Genomic DNA, 14682 nt, shown 5'->3' with positions numbered 1-14682 from the left:
TCATCTGTTCCTTGAACCAGAGTGTCTCCTCATGTTGCAACATTCTCATTTGTGGTTTCTTTCCTATTGAAAGCTTGAGTGAAAATGGCATTGCATATGTTGTTATGGAAGACTAAGTCACATCTGCATAAACATCAAGAAGCCAACCTCTACTAGGAAATTTGTAAACAGTTTCTGGAACCTTCTACTCTACTCTGCTACTTTTATCTTCTATTGCTATCTACTTCACTAGCAAGAAGATAAGAAGGTAGAAGAAAAGAAAGAAGCCATGACCTGCACATACCACACTGTCTAACTCTGGGAGGTGGGATAGTCTGGATTCTTAGCAATTGAACAGCCATAGAGACTTCAACGTTCTAGTCTAAAGCATTATAGGAATGTGAAGTCAACTCACTGAAGGGTTCCAGGTCGGAGAAGCTACCATTGGCCAACTGAAGTGGCCATTTCAAGTCTTAATTTTGAATACTATGAAAATGATCTGGTTGTTACTTGTTTGATTTATTATTGGTTATTTAGTCATTTATTAGTTTTTTATTATTATTGCATTAATGCCAGAGAGAGAAAGAAAGCAAAAATATGTGCATGAGAGTTATATGTGCATGTATGCATATAACTGCACAGAATTGTATGGAGGCAGGTTACATATAAAATAATAATTATAACCTGTAAGATAGGTGGGGTGATAGGCCTTGTAGGTGGAGATTTGTACCTTACGCTTATTGTGCAAATCCAGGTGAATGTATTATAGATAACTACAAAATGGGTTAATTTAGTCAGCAGATAAGTAGGTCGCAAGAATACATCTATTATATATTCATCAACTTAAGCCAAGGGTCTTCAAACTTGGCAAGTTTAAGACTTGTGAACTTCAACTCCCAGAATTCCTGAGCTAACATGACTGGAGGAGGAATTCTGGGAGCTGAAGTCCACAAGTCTTAAAGCTGTCAAGTTTGACGATGCCTGTCTTAAGCAATTACTTTGAAGGTGTCAGCACAGATGAAAACTGTTAGGCTGAGTGTATAAAATTCTCATACATTGCCAGAAGACAATATTTGTAGCTCAGAGTTGAATTGTGTGGCCCTTGGTGATCTCTGAGCATGATTATTTTCTTGAAGGCATTTAATTACCCAACTAAGTAACACCTTTGGGGCTAGAAGAGAGTCTGGTAGCAAAAAGATTAAAAGAAAATAAAAAGACCAAAACACCTCCTCAACCAGCAACTGACATCCTGATAAACTGGGATTAACAGCAGGATTAATTCCAAACAAACAATCAAGCCGTAAACAATGCCCAATCTAGGAACTATCAATCCAGACAAACAAATAGTAAACAACAATGTAATCAGAACTACTAGAAGAAAATAACACTTGACAAGACAAGCCACTCCATAGAAACATAAAGCACTTCCTTCTAGCACTGAAGATGTTACCTAATTGAGTAACAAAACATCTGCAAGAAAACAGTCAAGAGCAGAGAGCACCAAGAACTTCACATTCACACACATATTTTGCAATATGTGGAGAAAACATCTCAGGCTTGACCAGAATGCATTTCTCTCTTCCCCCCAGAGAATATCTGAGTCAGGCCCAGCTCTAAAGATAGCCTTCTCTGCATCACAGGAATGTTCTGTTTGCTCTTCGCATTCTCTTCACTAGGCCATGGACCAAGAGCCAAGACCTTCCCATGTCCACAGTTCTCATCCCTCATCACCAACCACACCCCACGGCAATCTTGCCAACAAACAAGTCCTCCACTTGATGGATGCCTGACCTGGATGTTGGTGACGCAGAGCTGGCTGAAGAGTCATCGCTTCTTGAGCTCAGGTCTTCTAAGAAAGCATGGGGCTGCTGGGGAGTAAACAAAGCCAGTTAAGGATAGTATCTGTCTAGGGTGAGAAGTAACGCTTCCTGTTGCCAACTGATCTCCACTTTCAGCTTCCCATTGAGTCACCAATGAAACTCCCGGGAAACCATAAAAGTAGGAGATGAATCACTGGTATATTTGGAGGTAGGGGACAATGGAATTTTCAAGATGCCTGTCTTTGCTTTTCCAATGTAAAATCAAGATGGTGTTGATTATTATTATTATTATTATTACTATTGGGGTGGTCTAAGGCCTAAGATCTTGGAAAGATAGACCAGAGAGATCTTCAGGGGTTGTCAAATGGTAAGAAGGCATCTAAGCAAGGAGGATGAAGGATGCTGGGGGTTCTCCATTTGGGGGAGGGGGATTTAAAAGATGCAAAAATATTCCACGGTTCATGAAATGTAGGTGGGAACCAAGATCCCTGATTTTGGGAAACTGCATCTTAGGAATGGGAAGGTATGACATTCCCTGGGATGTCCCACTATCACAATACAACCATAGGGACTACATCGTTCCCTAAGACAACCACTCCAATCTACCACATTACAGGGTTTGCCCTTAACTCTAAAAAGATGTTCTAAAGCTGTGTTTCTACATCTCAGCAACTTTAAGATGTGTGGACTTCAGCTCCCAGAAATCCCCAACCAGTATGGCTGGCTGGGGAATTCTGGGAGTTGAAGTCCACACATCTTAAAGTGATTGAGAATGAGAAACACTGCTCTAAAGATAAAGAGATGCTCATCATTTTCCCTGCTGAAAGTGGAGAACTGTGGCCACCAATTTCATACATGAAGGACCACTTCGGGCAAACAGATATGTGCTCTTCCACATGAAGCAGAATTCTGCACCAGTCAGGTTCTGGCATTGGTGGACATTGCAATGATTGGTGCGACGATTGTCTGGACATTGCAACATATGCTTCAAAAGTTGTGGGGGCTGAGAATTGTAGGAGTTGAAGCTTTTTCAACTATGAAGCACTGGGCCGGGAAATTTGACCTGGCCTAAACTTACTTGTTGGTGAAGAGGAGATTCTGGGGGACGGGAAGACTCCGAAGAAACCAGTGGGATTTTCTTCAGCACCAGCGTCACTCGACTGGATTCCAGAAGCTTCTTCACAAGATTCATCCGGGTCCACCCCACCTGCACAATCAACCCTTTGCCTTACTTTTAATGATAAGAATGGGGGTCTTGAGTGCTGTTATCATTTGATGCATTGGTTATGTACACTGCATCGTGAAGCGAGATACAAAGGCATCATTTTACATACAGGTGGTCCTTACCATCACTTGTTTAGTGACCATTTGAAGTTCTAAAAGCACTGACAAACTTACAACTGGCCCTCACACTTATGACCGTCACAGCATCCCCATGGTCACATGATCAAAATTCAAGCACTTGGCTACCAGCATGTATTATTGATGCATCCTGGCCAGGGGTGGGATTCTACCAGTTTGGACCAGTTCAGGTGAACCGAATATTAAATTTGCATCTGGTTCGCTGAACTAGTATTTGAACTGACCCACTGGCCCCGCCCACCACTCCCCTCCCCGGAGTCTCCACACAACCCATTTTCGATGCAGGTAAGTGCAGGGTCTGCGTGGAGGTTCTGGGAGGGGGAAAAGTGGGCCTTCCGGAAGTCCAGAAGCAGGCCTGTTTCCGGCTTCCGGAGGGCCTCCAGAGCCTGGGGGAAGCTGTTTTCACCCTCCCAGAGGCCCGAGGGAAGTCTCCGGACTCTGGGGAAGGTGAAAAACAGCCCTCCCGTAAGTTCTGGTAGGTCACACCTACTATGGCCATGCCCACCCAGCAACTGGGCAGTGAATTGGTTGCTGGGATTTTTGAATCCCACCCCTGATCTTGGCATCACATGGTTGCCATTTGAGACCATCCCAGGTCGCCTTCTGACAAACAAAATCAATGGGAGAAGCCAGATTTGCTTAAAGACTGCATGATTCGTTTAACAACTGCAGTGATTGGCTCAACAATTGTGGTAAGAAAAGTCATAAAACTGAGCATCATTCCCTTGCTTAGCAGCAGAATTTCTGGTCTCAATTGTGGTCTTAAGTCGAGGACTACCTGTAGATAAATGTGGTTGTGACTTTCTCTTTCCAAATATGGGGTGGCCATAAGAATTGGTACTGAACTCCATTTGTGAAACACTCTCCCCAGCAGACCAGTTTGGTACATATAGCGTTAAATTTTTCACATCCAAAAATATAATTTGCCTTTGAGGCAACCTTTGTAGAGCAACGGATCATTGTTTTTGTGGTTAATTGTATTATGGCAGTATTATTTTGTGGTGTATTTTTAAAAAATCTCTATTACATCTCTGTCCATACTTTGATATGGGGTACATCAAAATTAATGCACATGTTCAGAGACAGCTGAGAGCACCTTCCTACCGCAATCATGAACACCTGGAAGAAGACATGGCTGCTTTCATGAGTCAAATGAGAGGTGCTTCGTGCATGAGCCTTTGTGTTCCAACGCATCTCTTTGCAAGGATTTGCACATCTCTATGCTCTAATCTGGTAGTGCTCATGTGTTGGCCCATGCGGCATGTCATTTGGCTAAGATTTTAGTGCATTTGGGACTTCACGTGAAAAACACTCCAACACAATCACTACTGCATAACACCAGAAAGTATACTGGCAAATTATTTTTGCAATCAATGACATTTCCCAATTAAAAATATGATCTCCCCAGGTAGAAAAAAAATATCATCTGCTCTAAACCTTGGTGAGTCATTGCAGAATGTATTTCTGTTAATTTAAAAGTTAATACACGTGAGCTAATGCAGAGACTATGCTGTCCAGCTATTGTAGGAGGACAGCCTGTGTTAAGTCTGTGGGAGCATAAAAACTGCAGGAAGCCTCACGGTACCTTTCCTGACTAATGAAATTTTATTAAAAGGCAGCAGTTTTCATAAGCTGCAACCAGTCAAGCCTGCTATTTTGCAGAGGACCGTTCTCTTATTTGAAGAGTTGCCCTGTTTTATTCCATCTTAAAGATACACAATCACAGGAAGAGAAGCCAGGAAAGTTGGAAGTCAACCCATCACCACTTAGCAGGTGAGCAATACTCAAACAAAGTCTTTCTCACACAATAAGGAGCTAAATCTTAGTTTAAATATACTGAAGTTTATGTTTATATGTGTATATTAGCACATGGAAACTTTTCCATCTTTTCTCCTTAGGAAATAGAATAGAATAGCAGGAAACTCTCTATGCCATTTCAGACAAATGGTTGTCCAATCTTGGGTGATCCTGAGGACAAAGATAAACTTCCAAGTGCTTCAAAGACCCTCTAAAATGATGCAAATTACCAGCTGCCTGCAAGGAATATAAATCCTTCCATTCCCTACTCTCCTGTCAGAGCCGAAGAAGCTTCTTGGATGACAAGCAAAATGTCTTCAAAGAAAAAACAAGAAATTCCAGTTGCCTCCAGAAACTGATTGTCCAATCTCTTCTTAAAAACTCCCAGTGTCGGAGCATTCACAACTTCTAGAGCAGTGGTTCTCAACCCTTTGGGGGTCGAACGACCCTGTCACAGGGGTCGCCTAAGACCATTGGAAAACACATATTTTCTATGGTCTTAGGAACCGAGCCATAATTTTATGGTGGGGGATCACCACATCATGAGGAACTGTATTAAAGGGTCACGGCATTAGGGAGGTTGAGAACCACTGTTCTAGAGGCAAGTTGTTCCACTGATTAATTGTTACAACTTGCCTCCAGAAGTTGTGAATGCTCCAACACTGGAAGTTTTTCAGAAGAGAAGGAGAGAGAGAGAGATGCTTTTCTCGGCCGTAAAGGATCTCCCCATCATCCAGCAAAGCAACTTCATGCAGCAGAAAAAATTAAGGCAAGTTGATAATTAAGATCTATCCCATTCAGGTTAATCTCTCCCTTCTAAGATAGCTCAGCACCACAGTACATTCCTGCCCCAGAAACCAAGTAGAGAAGAAGCCTCGACTTACCACCACCTGGTCATTGACTTGGACTATTTCATCACCTGGGAAGACCTTGTTGTATTGGTCAACAGGAATCTGGAAGGGGAAAAAACAAGAGACCCTCAAGGACAAGGCTGCCTTTGGAGAGAAAGGGCTGAAAAGGCAGTACGGACAGTCTCACGGTTTGTATAACTGTAGTAAGGAACCTTTTGGACAGAAAAAGTCAAACTCTTGGGGGTTGGAGGAGGAAAGATTCCTGCCCGGGGGATTAAGTATTAACTTCAAGCTTGACCTTTTGGTTAATTCTACTCAATAAAGAATGCAAGGGAACGAAGGAGGCAGCTGTGCCAAGGAGAGGAGGGGAAGGGAAGGGATAAATGGTAATTAGCCAAGTATGATGCAGAAACCCCACGGGGGAGAAGCAATAATGGCAATTGCCACATTTTCACAGGCAACAGTTTGAAAAAGAAAGAACTGGCCTGTTGGAGAGGAGGGTCTATTTTAAAGACCAGAGTGACGGTGACTCTTGCTAGTCTTGGGAATGTGCCTTGGAGGGGGAAGAGACAGAACTATGAACTGAAACCGCTCCCACCGTATACTCACCTCTCGGGCAGTCCCTGATATCAAATGGAGACAGGAGGGCAAGGACTTAATCTCTAGGCCCTGCAGAGAGAAGATTTAGGAGACACGCTTATCAGCTCAACTCTGGCTCTGCCAGAGACAGCTGCCTCGTGTGTACGTTCAGTTCCCGGCACCTCTGTCGAGTCACTGGATAGCAATGGCTCATCAAAAGAGATCAGCCTTCCCTAATGCACCACCCTTCAGATAATTTGACTGCATTTGCTTCCAGCCAATCCCCAAACTTGCTGTGGAGGGTAGGAGGCACAAAGCATTTGAAGGAGGTCCAAAACATCCAGGTTGAGGAATGCCAGATGATGCAAAACTAGCCAAGATGGACTAACCCAGTGGAAGGCAATTTCATATGTAAACAGCTCTGACATGGACCATATATATGTCCCAGCTTGGGGTTGTTGATTCCTGGATAATTTTATATATGTACAGCTATAGAGAATTATAATTATAAACTACATATAGAAAAACTATCCAGGAATGTACAACCCCAAGCTGGGACATTAATCATTGTTCTTTTTAGCAAAGGAACCTAAAATAAATGAGGGGATGTCCACATAGTGATTAGCTGCGTAGCTTGAGAATGATAGATGTTGGAGTCCAATACTGGTCAAACTTGTGTGGTATGTGAGGGAAATTCCTGTTCCAACCATAGCAAGATGAGATTGATAGAGGGGCCCTTTTCTGAAACCCCCGGAAGAATGACTCCATAAAGGCATCTATATCAGTTCCTGTGGTATCAATTACATGGTGGGACCTGGAACAAGACTTTGCAACATGAAGTTCTTCAGGAGGCCAACTTCTCCATGCTGAACTCTTCTCTCCTTCACCCCATTCTTCATCTGCCCTGGCAATGGTACTTCAGCATCCCATGTCCCCCGAGCACACTCTGGCTATTTTGGCTCTTCCTTTCTTTCCCTTTATGTTTTCCCTCTTCAGACATTTTAGGCACTTCCTCATAACTTGAGATTCCTCAAAGATATCTCAGACCTCTCTCTTTTGTGTTGGAGCTTACAAGATTACCAGTTGGGGTCCAAACCCTTTTAGATCTGCAAGGCAAACATTATTTATCATACAAGATTTGTGTAGACCTGATTAAATTACATGGAGAAGAAAATATGTGTGAAAAAAAATAAGAAGACAGTGTGCCTCATTAATGATTTTGATCATGCCCAAAAACCTTGCTCAGACCCCCTAATGAGTACCCACAAGAGAGGAGAGGGATATTTGTAGTCAAGAACTGGTGTAGAATGAATTAAGTTGGTGGACATTGACTTCAGTTATTTTTGTCCAAAACAGCTGTAATCCTGACAGTGCCAGACTCACCAAATTGTCTTCTGGACCTGCAGGTTCAAGCTCCACCGTTTCCAAAATGGCTGTTTGATCCAGGAGATTCGCTGGGCTACAGTGCAAGATATGCTCACAGATTCCAGAGATGTGTCTTCCCTGCAGAGTCAAAAGGCAAAGGCTCTGGGGAAGCATGGCTTGAACTGCCCTGTACGGTGGTGTCCTCAAGAATGACCACTCGAAGAACAAATGAGATACAAGGAGCTCCAACACGGACATGTGAAATGAGCTCAGCTACAACTGGGCAAATGCTACTGAGTTATTTTTATAGACTTTCTGCAGATCTTTTCAGATCACTTAGGAAACAGTCAAAAGGCAAATCTCTCTTATGTAGAAATAAACAATGCTCCCCACTAAAGATACAGTGATGGTCACCTGCCAGAAGGCTTTGGTTACACCATTTGTGGTTCACAGCAGTCCAGTACCATGAGTGGTTTAAAATTGGCCCCAAATTAAAACCCATTCTACAACCCCTCAGTACAACTTATGACACCCCCTCCCATCAGATCAAGAGGTATAGTTGTGGCCCTTATCCTTCAGAATTTGCCCATGTCTGCCTGGGGATGGATATATGGAAATAAAGTATTTCCAATAGACATCTGGCTGAGCAGATGGTCTATCCTAAGAGGTCTAAATTATCCTTGGTCTAATCCCCCACATTTCTTCTTTTGTGTGTTAATTAGAGAAGAGGAGGAGTTAGGAAGATACTTGCATCTCCACCAATGACTTTTCAGACAAACCCATTTAAGATTCTGTATATAAGGCAATTATATGGCTATTAACCAATAGAAGGTTGGGGAAATTGTAGTTTCAACATTGTGATGGGGACCCAGACATTTTCACTACTTACGATCAGCAAAATTCGGTCCTCTCTTTCAGATACAGTGCACTCCTATAAGAACAAATGCAAAGAGAGGTACATTAATAGAAACTAGGGTTGTTGATTCAAACTAGACACCTTTTCTGGTTGAACTAGAAAACTTTTCACCAAGACCAAAGGTATGATAAATTCACAGAAATTCAGATGGCAGTCCAATCCTCCTCCTAATTGGATTCATGGTGATTCCAATTTGGAATGTCCCATGGAATTTGGAGACCCATGCATTGCCCAAAGTTTTAAAACAAGAGTCAACCGGGAATGGGGTTTAATCTTAAAATGGTCACATTATCAGCTTAAGAGCAGAAGGCATGCATCTTATAAATGTGTATGAAGTTTTACACAACTGTTTTAATAAAGGATGGCCATAATTCATCATGATCATCCATGCATAATTTATGTCTGGAAGCAACTTATTCATATATTTACTGTATATGTATCAGCAGCTCTTAATCTTTTTGTTATTGCTTTCTTTTCCACTTGTTGCCTTTACATAACCAAAGGCAAATAACTCTCAGCAACAATCCCACCACACAGTCATGGAAGATGCAGGAAATTCTAAAAGGCGACAATGTTTTGGCATCCAGGAATACCACAAGTTCAAGTTTTAGTTGTTACCTTACTTGCTTTTCAGCCCAATTTAAATCCGCTAATATCACACATTTGAGTAATTTTTTAAAATTAGCTTTGGCTTGTTCAAAGCAAAGATTTCATATAGAATAACAAAGATGGAAGGGACCTTAGAGGTCTTCTAGTCCAACCCCCTCCTCAAGCAGGAGACCCTATACCAGTGGTGGCTAACTTTTTTGGGCTCCTGTGCCAAAAATTGTGGGCGCACTCGCGTGCCAGCACCCAGAAGGCAATGCTCCTCCCCATGCCACTGCGCATGCGTGCACAATCCCCCACCGCTACTGCCGCCCCCTTACCTGCACTGCATCTCCCAGCTGATTTTCAGCCCCTTTGAGGCCTTTTTCAGCTTCCCAGGGGCTTGATGAAGGACTCTGCAGCCCGAAAAATAGTCCCGTTTCATCACTTCCAGTATTTCTGGAAATACAGGAAGTGACAAAACGGGCCTATTTTTGGGGCTGCAGAGGTTTTCTTCAAGCCTCTGGGAGGCCGAAAAAGGCCTCAAACAGGCCAAAAATCAGCTATGAGGTGCACGCATGCGTAGTGGGGTAAGTTTGCCTGTGGCTTGCGTGCCGGCACAAATGGCTTTGCGTGCCACCTGTGGCACGCGTGCCATAGGTTCGCCATCACGACCCTATATCATTTCCGACAAATGGCTGTCCAATCTCTTCTTTAAAAGCTCCAGTGATGGAGCACCCACAACTTCTGAAGGCCACTGGTTAATTGTTCTGTCAGGAAATTTCTCTTTATTTCTAGGTTGGTCTTCTCATTGATTAGTTGCCATCCATTGCTTCTCTTCCTACCTTCAGATGCTCTGGAGAATAGGTTGATCCCCTCTTCTCTGTGTCAGCCCCTTAGATATTGGAAGACTGCTATCGTGCCACCCCAGTTCTTCTTTTTATTAGACTAAATATACCCAATAGCCAGTTCTTCGCATGTTTTAGTCTCCAGTCCCCTAATCATCTTTGTTGCTCTTTGTTTTAAGACAGTGCCCTTCCCATTAACCTTTTTGCTGCTATCCATTCAATTTCACAGTTTTAACAACACCTAATCCGGTCAATTTCCATTATTCCCAGTCAATTTCACAATTGGAATAGGGATTGTACAGCAAGAATCTGGAAGAGGAGCAGGAGGAGGAGCAGGAGAATGGGAAGAAATTTTTTAAAAGAAATAACATTGTGAAGAATGTTGGAGCCTGAGTGGCTTTTTCCATGAGTAGGTTAGTTACCATACTTAACAGCATAAAGTAATATAAGATTTCACCTCTTTTTCAGCTCAATGGTAGAGTACTCTACAGATAAAAGCATACAGTGTAGAACCAGTTTGGTGCAATGTTTTAAGGCATCAGACTAGCAACCAGAAGATGGTGAGTTCCAGTCCTGCCTTAGGTACAATATCAGCCCCAGGAAGGAGGGAACAACAAACCACTTCTTGAAAACAATGCCAAGAAAATGGCAAGGCTTTATCCAGGCAATCTCCAATTGGTGAAAAAAAGAAAAAACAGAAGTGGAACTAGAAAAGACTCTCATCGAGTTACTGATAGTGAATGCCAATAATATTGAACTAAAAGTTTCCAAACTATGGCAACTTCTAGACATGTAGAAGAATAGAATAGAATAGAATAGAATAGAATAGAATAGAATAGAATAGAATAGAATAGAATAGAATAGAATAGAATAGAATAGAATAGATCATTTTAAATGTACACTAATCAGCATACATTAAAATGAAATTTTGTTGCATTCAGTTCTTAAAAGATAACCATATACATATACTCCACCCTTCTCCACACACATATGACACAGAGAAACATCACAGTCTAATTTGGATGTATTATATGACGGGATAGGGGAGGGGAGAAAAGAATCCTGAGAATTTATAAGATGGATGACATAAGAAGCAAAGTTGTTACAGAATCTAGTAATCCTGCTATAGATAGTTTGAAACCTCCTCCCAGAGGGCAGCAACAGGACGTGGGTATGTGGGGTCTGCAACAAGGCTTTGAGCTCTAAGCAGATAGCACTTATAAGCAGTATCCAGAATTACGGAAAGCAAGCTTCCTATGATCTTCTTGGCTGCCCTTACCTCTCTCTGTATGGACTTTCTATCTGAGGCACTGTTGCCACCAAACCAAACAGTGATGCAGTTTGTTAAAACGCTCTCAATTGTGCCTCCGTATAAAGTGGCCAGGACAGAAGGGAAAAGCGTGCAAACACTGGTTTGCACATTTCACTAAAGATAACATCTGAGACCACCAAAATATGTAGATATCTATCTCACTAATCTAGAAATTGCCAAGGAGGCAGAAGGTGGCTAAACAGAGCAATAGACAAATCTAGTCGAAAACAGCTTTCCTTCCTAAAGACAGGGAGGTAAAGAAACTGTGCTTAAGATTTGTATACAATTATCTCTGCATCTTCAGGTGAAACTAGGCAAGCTTCCTATTTCTCCCCTACTGCCCATTTAAAGCTACACATTGTCCTGCATTGGGGCAATTTTTCCTATTTTCTTCTACGTACCCTCCTATCCTTTCTCATGCTTTCTTCCTTTGGTTGAATGTCATCTCCAGCATAGCTATCCATTGTGAAATCTCCCCAGCAAATTCCACAGATTCCATTCAAGAATAACACATACGCTATAGAGATACATATGTAAAGAAAGCGAGGCGATAGGAACACCCAATGAATATTCTTAGAATGACTACCGAAGAACCTACCTTAATTTGTAGTTCTCACTCCTAACAGATTGTAACCTTCAGCCCATTTGTTCCCTTTTAGCAGGAACTTCTGAGAACTCCAGCACCCAGCCTTGCCTCCGATCCCAAAGTGTGAGTCACGGGATGACTTCTATAAAAGACAACTGGCTGGCCTCCCCTTCCAACTTGGTTCACTCTTTCTCTGTCCTTATTCCTCCCACCCTTCCTGGTCAGCTGTATTTCCCTCAGTTCACTCAAGTTCAGCTTCTTTTTCAGTTAGCCAACATTAAATCTCAGGCATGGATAGTTTTTCATCACCTCCCAGAATAAATGCCTTCACCGTCTTCTCCAGCTTTCCTATGAGCCGGTGATCATAAGCCAATCACATCTTGCTCAACTAACATTCCCAACAGCACCAGTCAGCTTTCTTAAAATTGAGAGATGCTCAATTTTCATAGGATCATCTCTTTCCCCAAAGAGCATTTCGTTGGGTTCCATCTGTTGATAACTATGTAGATAATTTTAATATACAATCGGTCCAAGAGCTTCCAATACATGCAACGTGATCGTTGTTTCCTCTTACAAACCTGTAAGAATACCTACAGATTATATCCTTACAAATGTTAATATAGTATATGAACACTATCATAAAGCAAATTACCCCATTAGCCACACAAAATAGAAATACTTAACTATCCATACAATCAGAAAATCTACTGAAAATCAGTAAAAATAGATTTTTCTAAAAATGTTCTTGTTCTAACTAATTTGCAGAATAGGCACAAGTCATCTCTGGGGTGTAAAATTCTTCCCTGGCCAAAGTGCTACCCATTACTACCTACCTTCTGCACAGTCTCTGCCAGATCACCACAGAGCCAGATGATGTCTCGGCTGGCTGAATAATCATGCAGGTGGGAGAAGAGATACCTGCAAGAATAGACTTGTAAGCTCCTGGTAAGATTCTGTTGTTCAGGCAAACTACTAGGGGCCAGATGGAGGAAGTGGACATTGCTAAAAGTTCTTTCTGTTTGCATGGTGTTTTTTTTTAAAGCAGGAAGATTCCTATTCACATGCACTGATTCACTTCACAGGTTATCCTAAAACAACTATATTTCTAGGGCACTCAAATTCAGAGTAGGCACCCTCATACAGTAAAAGCAAAGCAATAACCAGCCTTCTTGACTTCAATTGAACTAAACTATGTGAAGTATACTAAAGGCCAGATGCTAACTTAAGTATAAAGTATTTTGACAATTTATTAGTGTTTTTCCTGCCAGACAGGTGTTGGTGGAAAGAAAGAAAGAGAGAAAGAGAGAAAGAGAGAGAGAGAGAGAGAGAGAGAGAGAGAGAGAGAGAGAGAGAAAGAAAGAAAGAAAGAAAGAAAGAAAGAAAGAAAGAAAGAAAGAAAGAAAGAAAGAAAGAAAGAAAGAAAGAAAGAAAGAAAGAAAGAAAGAAAGAAAGAAAGAAAGAAAGAAAGAAAGAAAACATCAGTTTGGGAAAGGCTGTCTTAATCCATAATGTAGCTCAGGAGGGGACAACTGCTTTTTTTCTTAAATAGGATCTGCAGAGGAACATGTCAATAACAGGGTGGGGTTTACAAAGGTCAGGGCCATAGCTAAAAATTGACAGAACTATCTGATCTCTCTCTGACATCCCACTCAGGCCTTCTGTTGCATACCTCTTCCCACCCACTCAACAAGAGACTAAAGCAAACTGCATTTTCAAAAAGTGGACTGTGATTGTTTATTGAGGGCAGCAGGAAATTATGAGCAACCACACACTGCCCTCCCATGTTTTATCAAGATGACAGCAGCCTTGGATACGCACACCCTTCCCAACATCTAAGCAAATAAGTACCTGTTCAGCCATAAAAAGAGGCCTTTAGCAGCACTGATCAACTCCACCACAGATGCCAGGAGATCCAAGCTGGACTTTTCGGTAGCCGCTCTGTGATAATTGCTCACTTTTCTTCGACTCAGAATGCAGACCTCGATCGTCCGAAGGATCCCTTGCAGCTTCTCTGTGAGTGTCCTCAGGTTGGAGGTTGTCAGCTCATAGTTCTAGAGAGAGGAATACAGGCCCAGATATTCTGTAAGGAAAGCAACGTTTCACCCCTTCTCTACCAAAGCTATCGGCCGTCCATTGAGGGTTCGCTGGGTTTTTTTTTCCCCCTGCAGACACCCACCAAAACACAAAGCTGCTCCACAGCTTCCAGGAGGAGCTCCTGGTGGCCGATGCAGCTCACGCCCAGATTCTCCAAATCCCGATAGGATAACCGGAGCAGCCTCTTCCCGGTCAGCTCCCACGTCTCCACTGGGTAACTTTGTAATGCTGGATCCAAACCTAAACAGAGGAAGCAAAGCAAAGCAAGTGATTTCCTGGATTTCACCAAACCAGTCCAAATCTTTTGAGAACTGTAGCTTAGCTCAGGGGTCTCCAACCTTGGCAACTTTTAAGACTGGTGGACTCCAACTCCCAGCAAAGCTAGCTGAGGAACTCTGGGAGTTGAAGTCCACCAGTCTTAAAGTTGCCAAGGTTGGAGACCCCTGGCTTAGATCATCATACGCACACACCTTGCCTCAAAAAGAGGCCAGTTTCAATCCCTGCAGTAACAGGTAATCCTCAACTTACAACCACAATTGAGCCCCGAATTTCCATTGCTAAGCAAGACCATTGTTAAGTGGTTGCATC

The 14682-nt window shown here is 42.4% G+C and overlaps 1 protein-coding gene across 2 annotated transcripts in view; it reads right to left on the bottom strand.

Annotated features, from left to right (window-relative positions):
• CNKSR1 (connector enhancer of kinase suppressor of Ras 1) overlaps positions 1-14682 on the bottom strand; it is a 28992-nt gene that overhangs the window by 11400 nt on the left and 2910 nt on the right. The window contains exons 2-10 of one of the 2 annotated variants that reach the window (XM_087970638.1): positions 14177-14334; positions 13849-14051; positions 12834-12918; positions 8643-8684; positions 7772-7891; positions 6419-6478; positions 5843-5911; positions 2878-3006; positions 1771-1847 (exon numbers count right to left, since the gene is read on the bottom strand). In XM_087970638.1, the coding sequence (XP_087826764.1) occupies positions 1771-1847; positions 2878-3006; positions 5843-5911; positions 6419-6478; positions 7772-7891; positions 8643-8684; positions 12834-12918; positions 13849-14051; positions 14177-14334 (943 nt within the window). Of the gene's footprint in view, positions 1-1770; positions 1848-2877; positions 3007-5842; positions 5912-6418; positions 6479-7771; positions 7970-8642; positions 8685-12833; positions 12919-13848; positions 14052-14176; positions 14335-14682 lie in introns of both variants that reach the window. The other variant, XM_087970639.1, reaches the window with a different exon arrangement.

Source organism: Notechis scutatus, chromosome 8, assembly GCF_049901735.1.
Source record: "Notechis scutatus isolate UNSWTSFEM ecotype Mainland chromosome 8, rNotScu1.2, whole genome shotgun sequence".
Taxonomy (NCBI): domain Eukaryota; kingdom Metazoa; phylum Chordata; class Lepidosauria; order Squamata; family Elapidae; genus Notechis; species Notechis scutatus.
This window is presented reverse-complemented; position numbering and strand designations above follow the sequence as displayed.